This window comes from Globicephala melas, chromosome 5 (assembly GCF_963455315.2).
Source record: "Globicephala melas chromosome 5, mGloMel1.2, whole genome shotgun sequence".
Classification (NCBI taxonomy): Eukaryota; Metazoa; Chordata; class Mammalia; order Artiodactyla; family Delphinidae; genus Globicephala; species Globicephala melas.
In genome coordinates, this window is record NC_083318.1 from 83,592,456 (window position 1) to 83,615,159 (window position 22,704).

Here is a 22,704-nt window from a genome sequence, read left to right on the forward strand (position 1 = left end):
ACTATTCTTTTTTAAATTCTTTTCCCATTTAGGTTATTACAGACTATTGAGCAGAGTTGGTTCAATAATGATGTTGGGTAGTTTTAGCTTGAAAATTAAAAAAATATTTAAATATTAAAGTCATTATATAATAAAAATATTCTATCAAAGTCTAGATTGTTTTCAATATAATAGTCATGCAATACAGTTAATGTTTTCTATGTAATACAAAGATTTTATGTCACAATATTTTACTTATGTTTTCATTTTCCATCTGATAATATGGATGTGTTTTTAATTAAGTACGAGATAATGGAATACTTTTTATATAATCTATGTATTAAGATTCTTAGTACTATAAATATATTAATAGGCATATTGTTAAAAAATGGCTTACCTAATTTTCATCCCAAAGAAGTTATTTTTAATGTACACCATAAAGTAATTTAGTAATAAAAAAACAATGGTTGATTATAAAAATCTTCCAATGGAGCATCTTTTCTGAAAGTTCTCAATAGAGAAAAATTCATGAATTAAAAGAAAACCTTTGAATGATGAATAATCTGAGACATTTTTAATTTCAATGGAATTTAAAGGAATTTCTTATAATATTTTAATTCCCTAATGTAGTAAATTAAACACATAATAAGTTGGTTCCAGTGTTTGATTCAACACTGTCATTGACACATGAACTTTTATTTCCTATTCAATATAAACAAGATAAGGGCAAATTAGCAGCAAATCTTTGCTTTCTTCTTAGCTCTTCTTCTTCTTCTTCTTTTTTTTTTTTTTTAAAGATAAACCAGTTCTAAAAATGTGTTGGTTGCTTCAATCTGAAACTCTCCTGAATGCTGAAGAAACTTCACATTTCTTTACGGAGAAATATTCAGAGAGGAAAATAATATATTTGTTTTTCAGTAATAAAAATCTCTTCCCAATTTGCTTGCTTTTCCCAGTCAAAGCTAATTTGAAGTCTCCTCACTCCCCTTCACACACACCCCTCTTTTCTTAACATCAAATATGTCCAGAGAATTTACAACTATATGATATTTAAGATGATGTCTATTCAAGTAGTTTAAGTTGTAGGGAAAATTTTATAAAGGCTTACCCCATTTTTTGGAAAAGCAATCCATCCCAAGTCCCCCATGACAGTCCGTGAATCCAACAAATTCACTAAAAGAGAAAGAAAACAAAACTGAGTCAAATATACAAAAATATATCACTATTTTCATAGTGTTATTAAAAGCACATATTACATCCATAACTGAAAGTAAATTGAGCATTCATTATGATGAATACAAGAGTTATAATTTGAAGAAAACATTATTAGGATGCAAGAGAATAAGTGAGTTTGAATAATTATTTGGAGAAAAATAACAGCAAAAGTATATAAACAAGTTATTATCCTAAGTGCTTTTTTTTTTGGTCAAACAGGAATAAAGGAAAAGAATTAATAAGAAAAAGAAAAAAAGGAAAGGTCCGTAGAAAACCATGAGGACCATTGTCTATTTTTTAAAGATGCTGGTTCTTGGGATTAAGCTGCAGCTGTAAAGTTGGGGCTAAATATACTCTATTTTCTTCTGGAAAGCTGTTATAAAGGCAATGAACAAATAATTTACATTAAACAACAATAAACTATTCCCAAGTTTGTAAGATTTTTTGTGATATTAACCAAAATCCGTAATCCAAATTGCAAATTTAATTAAGAAATAAATCTATACACTCTTAACCAAGCCTAGGAAATGCAGCAGCTCTTAAGGTTGTTGCAATAGCTAAGTGCTCATTGCATTCCCAAAGATACTTTCATTTATATATAACTATAGTCCAAAATGTGTTTTTTACAAAACTGTTAGCTACATTTTGAAAGGCAGAATTCAATTAGGGCTGGGTATCCTAACATATTAGTAACTCCCAAGATGGAAGTCCGAACATCATCATTGCAAAAGAAAGCAATGGAAGAGTATGCACAGGTCCATGCACCAACATTCGCACACTCACAAACTTGCACATACTCACACACAGATACATAGACACTCAGGGAGTTTATATTTCAAAAGGTTCACCTACTGTCCCTCTGAAATTAAAGTAGTTTAAAAGTGTGCTAGGCAGAGAGGCTGACTAAAATCACACTAAGTTCACAGACACCCCCAAACACACCACTGGACGCGGTCCTGCCCACCAGAAAGACAAAATCCAGCCTCATCCACCAGAACACAGGCACCAGTCCCCTCCACCAGGAAGCCTACACAACCTACTGAACCAACCTTACCCAATGGGGGCAGACAAAAAAAACAACAACCTGCGACAAAAACCTGGAGCCTGCGAAAAGGAGACCCCAAACACAGTAAGTTAAGCAAAATAAGACAGAGAAATATGCAGCAGATGAAGGAGCAAGGTAAAAACCCACCAGACCAAACAAATGAAGAGGAAATAGGCAGTCTACCTGAAAAAGAATTCAGAGTAATGATAGTAAAGATGATCCAAAATCTTGGAAATAGAATGGAGAAAATATAAGAAACGTTTAACAAGGACCTAGAAGAACTAAAGAGCAAACAAATAATGATAAACAACACAATAAATGAAATTAAAAATTCTCTAGAAAGAATCAATGGCAGAATAACTGAAGCAGAACAACAGATAAGTGACCCAGAAAATAAAATAGTGGAAATAACAACCAGAGGGCAGAATAAAGAAAAAAGAATGAAAATAATTGAGGACAGTCTCAGAGAACTCAGCAAGAATATTAAATGCACCAACATTTGAATTAAAGGGGTCCCAGAAGAAGAAGAGAAAGAGAAAGGGACTGAAAAATATTTGAAAAGATTATATTAGAGAAATATTTGAAGAGATTATTTGAAGAGAAAATGTCCCTGATAGGGGAAAGGAAATAGTCAGTCAAGTCCAGGAAGCGCAGAGAGTCCCATACAGGAGAAATCCAAGGAGAAACATACCAAGACACATATTAATCAAACTAACAAAAATTACATACAAAGAAGAAATATTAAAAGCAACAAGGGAAAAGCAAGAAATAACATATAAGGGAATCCCCATAAGGTTAACAACTTATCTTTCAGAAGAAACTCTGCAAGCCAGAAGGGAGTGGCAGGACACATTTAAAGTGATGAAAGGGAAAAACCTACAACCAAGATTCCTCTACCCAGCAAGGATCTCATTCAGATTTGCTGGAGAAGTTAACTTTACAGACAAGCAAAAGTTAAGAGAATTCAGCACCACCAAACCAGCTTTACAGAAAATACTAAAGGAACTTCTCTATGCAGGAAACACAAGACAAGGAAAAGACCTACAATAACAAACACAAAACAATTAAGAAAATGGTAATAGGAAGATATATATCAATAATTGCAAATGGATTAAATTGCAAATGGATTAAATGCTCCAACCAAAGACACAGACTGGCTGAATGGATACAAAAACATGACCTGTATATATGCTGTCTACATGAGACCCACTTCAGACCTAGGGACACAAACAGACTGAAAGTGGGGGGATAAAAAAAAGTATTCCAGGCAAATGGAAATCAAAAGAAAGCTGGAGTAGCAATTCTCATAACAGGCAAAATAGACTTTAAAATAAACACAATTACAAGAGACAAAGAAGGGCACTATATAATGATCAAGGGATCAATCTAAGAAGAAAATATAACAATTGTAAATATTTATGCACCCAACATAAGAGCACCTCAATACATAAGGCAAATGCTAACAGCCATAAAAGGGGAAATCGACAGTGACACAATCATAGTAGGGGACTTCAACACCACAGTTTCACCAATGGACAGATCAACCAAAATGAAAATAAATAAGGAAACACAATATTTAAATGATACATTAAACAAGATGGACTTAATTGATATTTATAGGACATTCCATCCAAAAACAAAACAATACACTTTCTTCTCAAGTGCTCATGGAACATTCTCCAGGATAGATCATATCTTGGGTCACAAATCAAGCCTTAGTAAATTTAAGAAAATTAAAATCATATGAAGTATCTTTTCCGACCACAATGCTATGAGACTAGATATCAATTACAGGAAAAAATGTGTAAAAATACAAACACATGGAGGTTAAACAATACGCTACTAAGTAACCAAAAGATCACTCAAGGAATCAAAGAGGAACTCAAAACATACCTAGAAACAAATGACAATGAAAACAAAATGGCCCAAAACCTATGGGATGCAGCAAAAGCAGTTGTAAGAGGGAAGTTTACAGCAATACAATCCTACCTCAAGAAACAAGAAAAATCTCAAATAAACAACCTAACCTTATACCTAAAGAAATTAGAGAAAGAAGAAGAAGGAAAAAAAACCCAAAGTTAGCAGAAGGAAAGAAATCATAAAGAATAGATCAGAAAATAATGAAAAAGAAATGGAGGAAACAATAGCAAAGATCAATAAAACTAAAAGCTGGTTCTTTGAGAAGATAAACAAAATTGATAAACCATTAGCCAGACTCACCCAGAAAAAAAAGAAGACTCAAATCAACAGAATTAGAAATGAAAAAGAAGTAACAGCTGACACTGCAGAAATACAAAGGATCATGAGACATTGCTATGAGCAACTATATGCCAATAAAGTGGAAAACCTGGAAGAAATGGACAAATTCTTAGAAAAGCACAACCTTCTGAGACTGAACCAGGAAATAGAAAATATGAAGAGACCAATCACAAGCACTGAAATTGAAACTGTGATTAGAAATCCTCCAACAAAAAAAACCCAGGACCAGATGGCTTCACAGGCGAATTCTATCAAACATTTAGAGAAGAGCTAACACCTATCACATGGCCATCATCAAAAAATCTACAAATTATAAATGCTGGAGAGGGTGTGGAGAAAAGGGAACCCTATTGCATTCTTGGTGGGAGTGTAAATCGATATAGCCTCTATGGAGAACAGTATGGAGGTTCCTTAAAAAATGAAAAATAGAACTACCATATGACCCAGCAATCCCACTACTGGGCATAAACCCTGAGAAAACCATCATTCACAAAGAGTCATGTACCACAATGTTCATTGCAGCTCTATTTACAATACCCAGGACATGGAAGCAACCTAAGTGTCCATCAACAGATGAATGGATAAAGAAGATGTGGCACATATATACAATGGAATATTACTCAGCCATAAAAAGAAACAAAATTGAGTTATTTGTAATGAGGTGGATGGACCTAGAGTCTGTTATACAGAGTGAAGTAAGTCAGAAAGAGAAAAACAAATACTCAATGCTAACACATATATATGGAATCAAAAAAAATGGTTATGAAGAATCTAGGGGCAGGACAGGAATAAAGACGCAGATGTAGAGAATGGACTTGAGGACACGGGAAGGGGGAAGGTAAGCTGGGACAAAGTGAGAGAGTGACATGGACATATATACGCTACCAAATGTAAAATCAATAGCTAGTGGGAAGCAGCTGCATAGCACAGGGAGATCAGCTCAGTGCTTTGTGTCCACCTAGAGGGGTGGGATAGGGAGGGTGGGAAGGAGATACAAGAGGGAGGGGATATGGGGATATATGTATACATAGAGCTGATTCACTCTGTTATAAAGCAGAAACTAACACACCATTGTAAAGCAATTATACTCCAATAAAGATGTTTAAAAAAAAGGTGCTATGTAGTCAAAATGCTTTAGACCTAGATCATAGACCATTATCTTTCAAATATATTATGCCTAAACCAAATGGATCTACCTGGTGTGCTGTGCCGCTGAACCACTTTGAATGAGCATGGTATTTGGACCCAAAAGGGAAACGACTGGGTTAACCCTCGTCAGAGGTACTGAAGCTTTCTCAAACTACATTCAAGAGTCAGTATCTTGAAATGCCCGCAATTCTAAAAAGATGGTTGGATCTGCAAGTGTAAGCCTAGGGTACTAAAGGTTTAACATTAGATAGGCTGAGAAATGTGTAAAACTTCTACAAGAGACCATACTCTGAAATTATTTTGATCAAGGAAATCAGGATCACAACTGAAATAGAAATTTTTGGCATGCTATGGAAATTATGTGCATTTTACCCTTATTATCCATCATTTCATTTCATATCATATATGCAAACATACATATCTTACACACTAAGGTAACAGTCTGTATTAAAACTATTAATATGAAAATAAATCAAAAACTTTAAAATCTTAGAAAACACAGATATATACTCAATACTGTAACCTACCCTTAAACTTGTCTATTTTCCTCATTAAGTTCTGAGCTCTTTAACTATAAAAATGTATGCCTACAGAATGTTTGTATCAACTTTAGCCTACATACAGCATGTTGGCTTTAGGGAATAAAACAATAAATGATATGTGGAATTATTGTTTTTTAAAGGAAACTGACCTAACTCAAAAACTATTGTTTTAAAACAGCAAAAACCAAAAACAAACAGACCAAAACTATTTCACTACCCACTAACCTTGCAAATCCTCGAGTCAGTCCACTAAATTTAATTTTTCAGGTAGATCCGTACTGTTTTCTTTTTACGCTACTGTTGGCTCTTCTGGTTTCTATGGGAATAAGGCTACATTAAACTTAAATGTCCTTGTCCTCATTTTAGTTTTTCTGGGGCACTAGGTCTGTGTCTAGACATGACTAAATATCAGGGAAGTGCAGAACCTAAATCCTTCTGTTTATTCATCTTTATGATTCATTTTACTTACCTTTGATATTGAGCAGCGGCATATCTGTGTGGACTAGATAAAGTAGAGCAAATGAGCAAACTAAAGGTCTTCTGCTACGATGGCAGTCAAACTGAACTTAATCCTGTGGTGGCAAAGTGATGTGCATAGGAATTCTAGGAATTCATAACTAGCCTGCCATGAGAAACACAGCATTCCTTGTAGACTTCTTAATAATATGTGCATTCTTGAAATACTCATTATTATCAACAGAATTCCAGATGTCTTTCTAAAATTTAATTGCCCTCATTTGAATTAACTTTAATTAAAATTACTATTTTTACTCTTCTTGGCTTAGAAAATGTGTAAGTGTGAAAGTAAATGAAAATACTAGCTTCACTATTTTTACAATTTATTGGGAGTTTCCCATATTGGAATACATTACTGAACACATGGAAATAACTACAATAGGAATGTATATCATCTTTCTTTTGATGATCTTGTCAAAAGATTTTCTTCAGGTAAACAGATTAGGAGTTTTATAGGAAATACATGCATGTCACTTTTCCATACTGCCTAAAATTGCTTTCCTCCTAGAAGATGATTTCATAACATTCACAGTGCAAAGCAGATATTTACATATACCATTACTGAATTGGAAATTGAGGAAAAAAAGAGAAAAATTAGGTGTTTTAGGTAATTACCTGCAGATTACTACTTTATAATTTTGTTCATGTAATGCAGAGTAAATTGGGATTTGATGCCTCAGGAAAAGTAACTATCTAAAATTATATCTACATAAAATTAGATATACAGATAGGTACAGATAAGAGTAAGAGGGCTTTCTTATACCTCCAAGTCTTGCACATGCTGCTTTAGCTATCTCAAATACCCTTCTCCCTTTGTGAACTGCTAAGTCTTCATTTGTACTTCAAAACATATTTCAGAAACTGTCTTCCCCAGGAAACGATCTCTGATTCTCCTTTTCCTAATTGTGGGTAAGGTAGTATTACTGAATATTTTATTAACACCCAATTCTTATATCCAAAACACGGAATACATAGAATTTTATTGTTCCCCTAAAAGAACACTATGTTTGACTCATGCCTATGAACCTAGCCTGCATTCAGAACAGCTGAATAGCTGTTTGCCTTATGAATGAATCATTTGCTCAGTAGACAGATCAGGAGGGTGTGGCTGAATCAACACACACCAGTAGTTCTCAACATGGGCATCTGATAATGTCTGGAGACATTTTTGATCGTCAAAACTGGGAAGTAGGGGAGTATCTGCTACTGGCCTCTCATGGGAAGAAGCCAGGCATGCAACTGACTAAACATCCTTCAGTGAATAGCAAAACTTCTTCCACCCCACAGGAAAGAATTATGTGGCTCAAATTTCACCAGTGCCAAATCTCAGAAACCCAATCTCAGAAACACCTATGATGCCTCCAGAAAATCTCTACTTCCACAATTCCTTGCACAATGTATCAGCAGCATGATCATCATTAATAGAAGTTAACACATTTGGAAGCATTCCTTAAGAATGAAAATACTACTCCTATTTAAGGAAATGGAAGTAACAAAACTTGACATCTTATTTAGAGAAAACAGAGTATTTTGAATACCCAACACCCATACATTATTTTTAGTAACCAAAGTAACTATTATTACAAGTGTAGTCATTTATGCTCTAATAATTTCTCAACATTCATGATGGCATGCATGAAAAAGCTTTATACCACTGATATTATCAATGCTTCCATTCCCCCCATTACTTAAGCTACTAACATAAAAACCGGTTTAGACATAGTGTATATATAAATGTGAATTTTCAGAATTTCCTTTTCTAATTTCATTACTGAATTTATTAAAAGGCGGTTTGGCAGTAATGCAGCACAGTCACTAAGTATCTTCTGTGCTACAATTACAGTAATTAAATTGTTCTGAACAGTATATATGCTTGTTGTAAATTGCAATGAATACACAATGAGTATTGATCTTCATTGTACAACTTAATTAAAACTTGTTCGGGAGAAGCCACTAATGAATATAATTAGAGGAAATGTTTGATACCACAGTTACTCTGAAAGACATTAATTAGATATCAGAAATTTTATGGAAAATGTTTTTATTCTATTATTTATATTTTAAAATAAAGCCATACCATTAAACTGAGAGACAGCCTTCAAGGTCATTTTCCCTCAGCCACTCTATAATTACAATGACGATGGGCATATTGGTTGGTAATCTAATCATTAATTTAGAAGACTGATTCTCCAGGAGAAATCACTCTGTAGAGGTCAATGAGTATTTAGTCTATTGCAAATTCCTAAAGTTAACATAGGAAAAACAATGATTCACAAATACAGGAACTTTTTAATAAGTAAAAATCAGTTAACTGCCTAACCAAATAACAATTATAATAGAAACTAATTCAAACTAATCTTAAGTATGTCTTAATTTTATTACTACATACTAATAAATTTAATGCTTTCTTGAACAAACAGAGAAAAGCTTTTAAAAATTTTACTTTCAGAGAAGCCAGAGAGTTGCTAACTCATTCTTTTTGCTGGGATTCAAGAAGGACAAAGGGAGGGCAGAATGAGTAAAATGGAATATGCACAAAAAGATTCGTAAGCCTTCAACTTCACACATTCTAAAAATTAAAGAGTAATTGGAGTTAATTATTCAAATATGCTCTTTAACTTTCAAAGTTATATCCCTCTGTGTATCCCTCTGACTCAATTGCTTCCTCCGTAACATCTTGCTAATAATTAGGCAAAAAAATGTTATTGGATTTTCCAGGAAAATGATGCATTGGGATGAATGTGTTTTGAAACTTTGAAGAGTCAAAAGACAGCTGAAGGCGCATGGTCCCACCACCATCAGTGGGTAATGCCTTGAAAGAATGTGTGATCCTTGATGACATGAAGGTAAAGGAGACCCAAAAGGCATATTTGTAATTTTACATTGTTTCTGTTTTTCCCATGATCTTCACATTAACACACAAACACAATTATAATGGTAGTCAGACCTCCATCACAGTGTGAAGAGACAATACTTTGGATTAGTAGCAGATAAGATGGAATTCTCTCTCTCTAAAGGCATTGAACCAAAGTCCCATTGAATACAGTCGAGTTTTGATGTTTGCTTGCTTATTGATTTCCATTTAACAATACCAGAAAAGCTACTGGATTCAATTACAGCACACGTTTAACTAATCTGTGGGACTAAACCCCAGATATACAGCTATCCAGCCTCTCTCCATAGTCTCATTCAGCACAGATGTGATTTCTTGCTTCTGGGCTAAATTTTATAATGAGACAACTGCTTCAGGGAACAAAGAACAGTTGGCAACAGGAGTGCAGAGAAAGAAGACATGTGTTTCCCATTGGAAAACTAAATTTGTAAATTTGATAAGAATTATGTTTTAGGTTTAGGGGTGTTACATAGATTTCTGTCGTCTTTGCTTGAAAGCAAGAATCTATAACCAACTGTATTTCGAAAATGAATGAGAGAATATTCATTTCTTTTGTAATTCTGAGCAACATAACTGTACAACCTTTTTTTAGGAAAAAAAAAGGAAGAATATTAGAAAAGAAACTTATTCAGTGTTTACTATGTGTCAGGTACTCTACCAGGCAATTTATATATATTCTTTCATTTAACGATCCCAGCAAACCTAGAGGATCCACACAGCACTGACAGTTTGCAGTATCATTCAGAGCCCCAGCAGGGAAATCAAGGGAGGAAAAAAACATGAGGCAATACCTGAAGCCTTCATGACAGACCACAAGCCTTGCTTATGGTTTTTCCCATAACCAAGTCCCGCACTTAAGAGCCTAGACATCATCAAATACCTTGATTACAGCAACCTATCTCCCCAGGGCATCCAAAGAAGTAAACCTTAATCATGAATGAATCTACTTTATTTGTACATGAACCATGGCTGTCAAACACTGCCTGTGGAAAAGCTCACCAATCTAAAAGATTGGTTCTAAAAATTGTGATAATCATGTAGCTCTGAGTTCCTAATTTTCCTTACGTTTTGGTAGCATATGATCATGACCCCCATGGACACTCTCTCATCTTTCATCTTCAGTGACAATGCATTTCTGTGGTTTTCTTTAACCTCTCTGGCTATGTGTTTCCATTATAAGCTACTCTTCCTCTACCAACCCTTCAAACCTTGGCTTTGATCAATACTCTATTTTTGTAGACTGTCTTCACTTATCACGCTATACCAATGATTCTTGACTAGGACTTAAAATGGGAATAAGAAAAAAGAATCTTTGGAAAGAACAAATGTCTTAGCACCAGTCCATTCATACTGAATCAGACTATTTAGGATGGAGAATGGCTAGGATATTTAACTTTTGTTTGTTAGCTGACTGGTTTTAGAGGTGATATTAGCACATACCCCCTATGAAAGAACCCCTGTAGAGGAGCTCATGAACTTCCAAGTCTTCAGTTGTAATGTAAATATTAATAACCCCCCAAATCCATATATTTTGTCCATCTCTCTCTCGAAATTCCAATCAACCTATAAAACTGTCTGCTATTTACTAACACATTCATGACTTGCAGTCATTTCAAATTCAACCTGTAGCAAAGTGAACAAAGTATCTTCCTTGTACAAAAAAATCCTCCTCCTATGTTCCCTATCTCAGTGAATGCAATGTCATAGAACCAGTTGTTCCATCCAGAAGTCTGTGAATCACCTTTGTCTTCCTTCACCTTTACCCCCTACATTGAATCAGTAACCAAATCCCACCAGTTCTAACTCTATTCTGTATATAGCTCTCTGAACTGCCTTCTTTGTTTCATTCCACAGCAGAACCAGTCCAGTCAAATCTGTGCCATAATTTTTAACTTGAAAAATCTCCTAACTGGTTTCTCAGTAGAGAGGCATGATCCCTGAAAATGTCTACAACACACTGAATCCATAAAGACCTTTCTAAGCCACCAATGTGGCCACGTCACCTCCCTACTTCAAACCTTGTAGTTGTGTCTTGTTTTTAATGTAAGTTCTTCCAGAAAAATTGGTCTCTATTTTCTTCTCCAGTTTCATTCAGGCTTTTCCCTCCTTCTTCTTCCACAATTTAGCGATGCTGAACTTATCTCAGTTCCAATTATGTGGTCTTAACTATTGTTTCAGTTCTGTCCAATGAGCTGTGAAGGTGATCTTCAAAGGAAAGGAGTTTTTATGAAGAAAAGAGTAGAAAAGGAAACTCCTGGATGCCTTGAAAGTTGCTGGGTATGAGTATATTTCCTGGAACTGATGCAGCCATCTTGAGCAAACAAGGAGAATCAGCAGGAGAGCAAAGCTTATAGATTAGGGTTGGCAGAGTGAAGGGATGAGAAGTATCTGATTCAAAATTGTATCACAGAGTTGCTAATCCACCTAAATTTGAAATTTGCCTCTCTTAGGACTTCCTGTTATATGGGAAATAATCAGATTTGTTGCTTAATCCAGTGGGAAGTGATTTGCTATTTGCAGAGGAAGACATCCTAACAGATACAACTGCTAAGTGGCAGAATTTGAAGGCAGACTTTAGTCTCTCTTATGCCAGAAGTCTGTTCTTCTTCTATCATGTCTCGATACTTCCCATTTAAAGATATTTGACTTAAAGAATTCCAATGACATTTCAAATTGAGTTACTTACACCATCATATTCGTTATCTTTGAAGTGATAAGTGATATCAAAGATAGATGATTTTTGTTGTCTCTTTCAATCTTATTACTCTCATTGTTGACTATGAGCAAACCACTGCCTTTAATTGTTTGTTTCAAAATACATTCACCTATGCTCATTTTGTTCTTTTTGTCTCTTTTTTTCTATTTTGTTACAAAATATTTTTCATCATCATAAACAAAGAATTTTTAGCCACTGCTCTTTGAAAAGTAAGCAGTAGCACAGTCATACTATGAAGCATACAACTCTGAAGGAAGCAAAAATCAATCAGAAATGTATGCTAAAGATATTGAATTGTTAATATACTCTAAAATTGTAAACTCATGGAGATGGCAAAGAGGGATTGAGAATTCGTACCCACTGATTAGTCTATACAGAGTGTTTAGGCAAAGGTAACTCTGAAATCTACTGAGCGAAATTATGACTAATGAGCAGTCTGCTCCTCACAGGACACACTGCATGAAAAGAGCAAAAACATGGTTTTCATGGCTACCTTGTCAGGTGTGGTAACCAAACTTGTCTAGTTTTACATATTGTTTTTATTCTAAAAAGAAAAGTCAAAATTAGATGACATAATGGGCTTGAAAATTGTCATATTACAGAATATGCTCACTCAATTCCTGTTCACCACTCTACAATGTACGTAGATAGTATATGAAGCTCTTCCTTGCAAAACAGTGCAAATCCTCAACATTTGAAATAAATGTGCACATTCACAATTCACTTTGAGAATAGTTCACTGCACAGAGAATATTCATCAGTTCTATGGCTCTGGTTTGCTACTGTGTGAGCTTGTGGAAGTGATTTTATTTTGAGGTCCTCTATTCTCATATTTGTAATATCAGCGATTAAGACTAATAAAATTATGTGTATCTGTAGTTAATACACATTATATCACTTAATCCTAACAATGATCCTTTGGTATGTTATTTTCCCCACATTACAGATAAGGAAATTGAGGTTGAGAAAAGCTAAACATGGCAGTGGTCTAAGGTCATGGAGCTGATAAGCACAAAACCAGAATCTAAATCCAAGTCTATCTAACTCCAAAGCTCTTTCTCTTGCTTCTATATCACACTTGCCTCAATATCAGACTTAATGAATCCAAAGGTTCCCTCCTTTGAAACTCTTAATTTTTACATATCAAGGAGTTTTACTAAATCAATGAATTTTGAATAACATGTTACAGAAGCCAGCATCTCCCATAATGATCTAGTAGTACTCTATATAAAATGGAAATCCTCAGGTCTATTAATCTAAACAGAGCAGATACTAGTTTTTCCTGGAGAAATCAAAATTTAGTATCAAATTTCCAACAGTAAGTTACAAGATCTCAGAAAGCAAAAGGGTAACTCTTATTTTTTTATTTTATTATTCATTATGCTTTAATAAGCGTGCTAACTGGGGCAAAACAGGGTATAAGTTTGTAAAATATACTTTGTCCTTAGATGTCAAAAAGCACATCAAAATAGAAATGGGAAATGTATGCAAAGCTGATTCTTCATTTGGAATGAATCCTTACCCCAGTCCCTAATTACCCCTAATGTTTGACTGAAATATACCAAACTGCAAAACAACCTATATAATAATTAGCTTTCCAGCCTTCAGCGTAGGATAAAATGATGATTAGATCTGAACATGCACTAAAACAGAAAGAAACTTGCACAATTTCACAGTCTGTATTTTAAGGTGATGGCATTTCCAAAAAAGCACAAACAACTGTGTGGCCCAGTAGCCCTTATTGTGACATGAGAAGTGACCCAAATTTCTGCTAGCAACTTCAGTCATTATCCCATGTCAGTCTTGTGGCTTAATTAAAAATGAATTCTGATGTAAACCCTACAGAATGGCTTTGTTATCCAAAATGGAAAAAAATATATATATATATTACAAGAAATCCTTGGATAACAATTTGTCATCAAAAGCTAGTCAAAATATAAAGCACTATTGACAGAAGTATAAATAAATATTGTGCCCAATAATTTTAGGTGACTGAACATAAACATTTTAGTACCCAGCTCTAATTATCCATTTCAAAATAGCTAGCAAGATTCATGACAGCAGCAAAGTAATTATTAAGTCATTTTTTAGAAATACAATAAATTATGTATCTTTATAAGGTATAAGATTGATGATCTAGTAGCAATCATTTTTGCCTAGTTAACATGGTACCTAAAATATATTTTTGGTCAAAATATAACCCCACTAGTTGGCTACTTCTCCTTTTACAATGTGTATAAAGGAAAAGAAAATAAAAGAAAATAAAGTAAAATAAAACAAGATAAAATAAAATAAAAGTATTTTCTCTTTTCAGTGGTATTGTATCACTTCAGTGATATTGTATTTTATTTTACGCCCATTAATTACTAACATCCTTTCTCCTTCCTTCATATCAGAATCTCACTTGTGTTTAGAGGGGCAATGTGCCCAGCACCAGACAATGGCTCATAACTGGCCTTACCAAATAATGATCATTATGTTTCTATAATCTTAGCCTCCACTGAACTGGGGGCCCTTGTTACATAAGTCTGAAATCTCCTTGTCAGCTTCTGGGAAAGTTTTGCTGTCCTAGCTGAAGGAATAGTGCAGCTGACATGATTCTTGGCTCTTCTCTTTCCCTTTTTCTTGTTCTGAACTGGATGTGATGCTTGGAGATGCATCAGTCTTCTTGCAACCATGAGGCAATAGGCTTGAAAGTAAGGCCAAAAAAGTCACAGTGATTCCTATCCTGACATCATTAAGCCACTGAACCCAAACCACCAGACATCTACTCTGAAACTTCTTTCTCAAACATTTTTTTAACCCCTCTACATTGTAAGTCACTGTTGGATAGTTTTTCTATTATCTTCAACCTAATAAATCACATGTAATACAAATAGTATGTAAAAAGGAGAAAGTCTAGCTCACTGCTTTAACTTCTATTACAGTTCTATGGACACTTGCAGTGAATGAGCGTTCATTCGTTCAACAAATGTTTATTAAGCATCTACTTAAGTACGAAGTATTGTTCTAGGCCTTGGGGATGCATCAGTGGATAAAATAGGAAGTATCCTGCTGATTGTTCAACCTTCCAATTGCTTAGCTCTAAGAGTAGACACTTGCTTGAATTTGCATTACCTGTGAAATAATCCTTCTGTGTCCCCCAAGTCAGACTCTCTTAGGGTATAATTATCTGAATTAACATTTGACACTCAGGGATATATGGGAACACATTCAAAATGAAGATAAAATTATGTAGGAATATAAAGGGGAAATATTAATCAAAGCATATACTTTGAGGATCAGTTCTGATATCAATGGCTCTATCATTGACTACATATCAAACCATAATTAGAATAATTTTGGATTTTGACATTTGTTTTTACAATTCTCTAACATTTTGTATGTCCTTATTGTACACAGTGTTATCTGATAATAATATACATTACCTTTAGCCTTAGCACATTTTCATATTGTCCTTGAGATTAATAATAGAAAACATTTATATAGTTTTATATATATATATACATATATATATATGTATCTGTACTTTTAGAATATATATTCTAAAAGTACAGATTCCCAGGTTCTAAACTTACAGATTTCCACAGGACTTGCTTTAATGAATTTTGACTCAGTGAGTATAGGAGGCTCCAGGCATGGTATATTTAACCATGTTTTGAGGTTGGCTCTGATGAGTGCCTCTGGGTTAGGAACCACTGGTTCAAAGTAAACTTTACTAGATATTATAATTAGTTTTTAGCTAGATTGTTACAAAGCTACAAGTCAGGATCATAGCACACGGATCTTCTATACAACATCCCTTTTATATTTTAACACAGTGGTTTTCACACTGAGCCCACAATGGCACCTGTGGTTCTAAAGAGATATCTCAGAGGCACAAGCAGATGAAGGGAGGAAGGAGGTAAAGAAAGAGCCAGGAAGCCCAATACCTCTGTTGTTATCTGCTTCATGTATTGGGCTTCCACAGTGATGAGAGGAATTAGAGGTTTTGAAACTTAAAAAAAAAAGGAATTTGAAAACCATTTTTAACCCTTTGTCCTTGGCTTTCAACAGTGACTTACATAAGAACCTATTAGCTGGTCACAGTGTTGTTTGTGTTTGAACAATGTCATGAATAATAATTCTTACCAATTTTCAAAATATACAAAACTGATTTTCATCTAATAGGTTCTGACAGGTTTTCTGCCAGGAAATGAGAACTGTGTAAATCAAAGCTTATACTTAAGTTTTCTATTCAATTGCTTTAGCATTAATGATAGTGAGATTTTCTTGATATAAATTTTCCATGTCCCCATATACTTTGCTTATATTATTCTTATATTAATTGATTTTCTTACAAAACATGTGGTTTTGTAACAAAACATGATTCCTTCCTTGAACAATTGTATATGTAAATAAAATACAAATCATAATACTTAAGTACATTTAAATAAATATAATCTGTAGATAGTGGGTGCAACCAAGAGCTTCTGCATCAAACACACCTGGTTCCCAACCTATCAATTTATTTGTTGTGCAACCCAGTGCAATTTACTTAATTTCTCCCCAGCCCCATCTCCCACTAGTAAACTGAAATAATATCCAGCTCACAGGGTTATTGTGAGAATTAAAGGAGATTATGTGGTAATAGTTTTCAGAGCAGTTATCACTATTATCCCTCCCATGTAGAAGAAAAATTCAGTTCAAAGAATTCTTAGCTCAGTAGAATACAATATTAACCCACTGACACTTCTCATATATTTGTTAGAATTTTTAGAGTAAATAAAAATATGTTCAAAAGGGATAGTTAATTAAATATACTAATCAGACACTGGGTAGAATTAAACACACTAACCAGACATTAACCAAGCTATACTTAAAAAGCCATTCATCATTACATTTTAAACTTTATTCTTTATAAATCTATTTTTTAATGTTACTCTGTTCACATGGTTGATGATATCCATTTTCCTGCTCCTTTCCCTGCATTATTAAGAATTCCTACCAAGTTGTAAATCTAAAGTGCTTCATAAAGTAAGTGACAGTCTAAATTATCCAGGAAATCTAGAACAAATGAAAGAGTAAATCCATCCCCTCCCCAGAAATTTAAACCATTAAGAAACAGATGTTTTATATTAATTGTTTTTCTAGAGATAAATTTAAGTCATGCTTAAAACAGAAAAAAATATTTTATGTTGGCTGATTGTGGCTCAAGTCATGAATTCTGAGAACTTATCATATGAAAGAGGGGGAAAACAGTAGTTGATTAAATCACAAAAAGATAGTGACCACAGGATATATCCTATTTATTTCTTAGTGGTTTGGCAAACTTCAGTAGAACTTTCCTCTCATTGATACTTTTGTTAAATATAAAATAAAGTATTTTACTGCCAAATTTCTTGGTATTAATTTGTTTTGGTGGGCAAATCATACACTCTTTTAGTTGGCAAAATCTCCGTTTAGAAAAGACTCTATAATACCAGAGATTCTGAACTCTATTAGTTATGAATTTAGGACAAAAGCTACATAGGCTCTACCAGGAAAAAACAGTAATGTGGTGAGACTGGGTGTGTTTAAAAGCAGAAACAAAACAAGTTACTTAATATAATTTATTCCTTAAAAGTAAATTTACAGGGCATAACATACTTCACTGATACATACGGAATATCAGGTATTGGGGTTACAGACAGGCAAAGCTTTTTTCATACTGATGCATTTGGTAAATGCAAAAACAGAAAACCTGCCAGTTTTCTTGGAATCAACTTGCTTTAGTTGGCAAATCATACCAAATAACTCTTAGTAGGGATGTCTCAGTTCAGAAGAGAGCTTTTTCTCTGGTTAACCTTTATTTTTTATGGCGATTTCTATTCTTATCAAATTATCAAAAATGTATAAACAAGGGAAAACTTGATTCCAGCCCAGGGTGATATGCTACACACGGAAAAAGAATGGGCACAGAATACTGGGGAAATTGGGGAGGGCTCTTACCCTGTATAACTTAGGCATAAGATCAACGTAACCTAGGTGCAGGAAGGAGCTGAGGGTTTCCTATTGAGCACCCAGAATCCAACTGTGCTGAGAGAAGGGCTCCCCCACAGAAGCACGGAGTGCAGACATGGAGGGAAGCAGCAGGAGAGGTGGGCCAGGAGCAAATCACTGAGTGCTTTGTACTCTGGCCCAAGGAATTTAGATTTTATCCTGAGGGTACTGGAGAGCCATTGAAGGGTTTACCCAGGGAGTAAACAAGGGCTGCTTGAGCAACTGAACTGAAGTCAAGTGCTTTTCTTGTGATATTTCCATATACAGTAAATATTAGACAGTACTCACTAACTAATGTCGAAAATTTAGACCCTGCTAAATGTCAGAGTGCCAACCCACACTACTTTTTAGCACGTGGACTATTTAACACTTATATAATGCTTCCTGTGTACCAGAACTTTTACAAAACACTTTATTGATATGAACCTAATCTTTACAACCCCGAACTGTATGAATATTCCCATTTTACAGAAAAGAATGCATAGACACAAGGAGGTTTTCTAGCTTTCAGCGTTTTCAGCGTTTTCAAGTTCACACAACTCTAAGTGGTTCAGCCAGACCCCAGAGCCTGTGCTCTTACCACTCTGCCTCACCGCCTCCTAAAGTGGAACGCTGATTCTGCAATCATGAGACTTTGGCTTTGAAACCAGTTCTGATTTTTTACTAGACCAAATTTTCTTGTTTCAGTTCCTTTGTTTATAGCAATGATTTGTCTAATCTACCCTACAGGTTTTTATGAGATTCTCGTGGAATAAGGTAGGTTAGCACATTTTGTAAACTACAGAGCATTTTAATAACATAAGCTACATAAAAGTGATTATAAAATATTTAATATTGCCATGTATATAAAGAGAAAAGAAAGCACCCAAGAAGTTGCCTTGGATAGGAGACTAAAGGTGAACACATTTTCTACTCAACCCACCGAACGTTTCAGTACCTTCACTTGTTACAAAAAGTAGTGTTGCTTAAAACTTATAATGTCATGAGTTTAAGGCAAAACTTTTATCTCAAAACTGCCCTCTCTTTCCAACAGAGCAAGGTGTAGTGATCAGCCACAAACAGCACTTCGCCGAGAGAGTTTCTGAACGGGATTACAGATATACACAGCTAGGTCTAGTGTGTAGCCTGGGCTAGAGATTGAGAACTGGGCTGCTTATACATGAAAGTAACAGAAAACAATTTAAAAACTAAAAAATACATGGCCTAAAATTAAAAAGACATAATGTGGAGGAAGAGATCTTGCCTTGTGCTAGTGGGCAATGAAGAGGGGAGATGTCAACATGGGGCTCAATCAGTGTGTAAAAGCCCAATGACAAGAAGTGGATCAAGTATTTAGTGAGAAGGAAAAAAAAAATAGAGGTATGAGTGAACATGAGAACAAATATCTTCAGGACGCCACATGAATTTTTGTATGCACTTTAACCGTACTTCCCACTGTCTGTGGAATGAGCCATTATTTGGATGGTGAGGGAAAGAGTGACTGTGGACATCTGAAGGACTTTAGTCAACAGTCTCCCCTTGTATAGAAGAGTTGAAAAGAGCAGTGCTGGAGTCAGACTGCCTAGGCTTGAATGCAGATTTCTACCACTTTTGGATGGGTAACCTTGGGCAAGTTATTTAACTGTTCTCTTCCTCAGTTTCCTCATGTATAAAATAGGAATAATATATAATAATAATAATGCATATTTCCTAGGCTTGTTTTGAGGAAAATGAATCAGTATACATGTAAACCACTTAATGTTTGGCACGGGGTATGTCAATAATGAATGTTAGCTATAATTATTGTATACAGGTGGGTGTACTCATGCACGTAGATACACACATATATTTCACAAGCAGATCTAAATACAATACATTCTAAACTTCCTTATACCTGTTTATGTTACCTACATAAAAAAGATAAGCTTTCACAGAATTGTATTAAAACCTTTCTAAAAATGTAAAAGCTCAGTTATATTTCCAAGTAATATTTTAAAATCTGAATATAACTGAGCAGATGAGAAAATCGTATACTTTAAACCAAAACAGAGGTGTCCAACTATAGTGTCAGATATATGTTTCAGGAAACTTCTAAGGATTTAATTCTCCCAATTATCCACTTTCATAGCACCATAAAGGTCATTTAAATATATATATTATATATTATATTAAATACATATATATAAGACTTACTATGCCAGTACTAAATATCCAAAACATTTGAAATATCTCTTGATATGTTTTGTGGCTAATAAGAAACTTCTGACCCTTCCTTGGGGCATAATGAGATAAAAGGCAACATTTACAACCCATGATCCTTGTACTGATGATTTTCCCTTTATTTCCTAATCAAATCCCAGTATTCAATATTAAATAATTAGGAAACCAGCAAGAAAATAGGACAACATCATGCGGTTGATTTTTATCTTTGATTGCTCTATGGAAAATTTGCATATGCAATTCTTTTTGTTAGATTATTTTCCTGTCCCAGATTCCCTTTGATCATCCAATGCAAGGAAGACAATAACCTGTGATCCTGAAAGCTTATCTCAAATATCCCACATTTAGTGTGGGGAAACCCCAGGGACTAACATTTGTTGGTTACCTGTTTTGCTCTAGGAATTTTACTAAGCAACATACATACTCTGCACATTATTTTATTTTCACAGTAATGCTATGAGTGTGTGTTAACACTTAATTTTAACTATGTGGAATCTGAGGTGGATGGTTCAAGAACACATCACTCACACATAGCAGGGCTCACTTCATGGTCTTTACATGTTCCCATTTTGCACTACCCAGTGAGAGGCAGTTATCGCAAAGTTAATTAAAATTAAGCTACAGGACCCTCAATGACATGGGTCACTTCCATGCCACTAAGGCACCAGCAAAGTGTTCACTAAGTCCGTATTTCTGCTACACTTGCAAAACTAAAAATTTTTTTGTACTCCTTTCCTTAAGGACGATTCCTCACATAGTGTAAACTTAAATCCACAAAACTGCTGCTCCCGATGCTTCCTTGTATCCTAGTCCTTACCTGGCAAGAGAAGCATTAACATACATGGACTTTGCAGAGCTGTAACCAGCCACACTCCCACAACTTACATATGCTCACCAATTAGAAAATTATCTCATTTTGATTGTTCTCCACAACAAGTATGTGAAGTAGTACCATGCTACAGATACATGAACTGAGGCTAAAAAAATAACACAGTGAGTGTCCACAGAATTCAGAGGTAGTAAATGATGGAGATTAGAAAAAAAGGAAAGAAAACAAAACAAAACAGAAACAAAAAATAACTCCACAAAAACACAAAACAAAACAAGACTACTTTCTTTCTGAATTTCAAAGCCAGAAGTTTGGATTTGTTTTTTTCTTTTCTCTTACTTTTCTGTAATTCCATACCAGAAATCCTTTCCCTGCTTCGTTTTGCAGGCTTGAATCAAAAAACAGTGGCTCCAAATCTCCAAGATTAAATGGTTCTGTTGTTGTCGTTACTCCTACTCCCAACTTCCAGAAAAATCAAATATGATGGTTTGAAACTAGATATGGTTAAAATCCTTCAGACACAACAGTTCCCAAGTATTTTCTTCTTTTCTCAGAAGGCTGGTTGTACCCCTTTTAGGAGACTCGTGACAGCATCACTATACTGCCTAGACTGTAGGGAGAAGACAGACCACTGTCATCTTCCACAAAACAGGGCAGTCGAATCACCTGTCCAGCTAGCAGCACACAGTCCAGGGCTCTGCGTGAAAGCTACAACTTGGCTCAGAGAGAGCGTGCCTGCTGCGGACTGCTGGGCTGAACCGGTGCCAGCCGGACCTACCTGCTGAGTTTGTCTTTCCACAGAAGTCATTAACAAGCATCCTGGAACTGGAAGGGACAGCCAGTGCAAAGTAAATAAGTGAGCTATCTTATAAGAAACACAAAACTGACAGAGATACCTTAAACTCTTGGACTTCTGACTTAAGAATCAAGTAAAAAATATATAACTTGGTTTGCTACGATCTACCCTTTACCGTTAAGGACTGGGTCCCATGATTTATTTAACAGAAGACTATATTATTGTCTGATCGCCCCAATACTTCCTTGGAGGCAGGATGTATGGATGAGCTCTTACAGGCATGGATGAGCTCTTACCCTCTTATCTTGCTTTGACTTTGCATAAATGGAGTCTCTGATAGGGGAGGGGGGGAAGAAAGAAGAAGGGAAAGAGAGAGAAAAGGAGGGGTAAAGGGGAAATGAGACGTGACAGGTGAAAATAAGAGTGTGAAATTATCATAAGAGAAAAAAGACACTACCCATTTCTGAGTAAAAGAACAGACTGTATTTTCTCTAAATCGTCCAATACTGAGCCGGAAACATGTTTCCAAGTAAGAACATTTTCTC

The 22,704-nt window shown here is 35.0% G+C and overlaps 1 protein-coding gene across 1 annotated transcript in view; it reads right to left on the bottom strand.

Annotated features, from left to right (window-relative positions):
* EPHA5 (EPH receptor A5) overlaps positions 1 to 22,704 on the bottom strand; it is a 306,828-nt gene that overhangs the window by 275,870 nt on the left and 8,254 nt on the right. Inside the window, exon 2 of the mRNA XM_060298694.1 lies at positions 1,088 to 1,152. Coding sequence (XP_060154677.1) covers positions 1,088 to 1,152 — 65 coding nt within the window. The remainder of the gene's footprint in view (positions 1 to 1,087; positions 1,153 to 22,704) is intronic.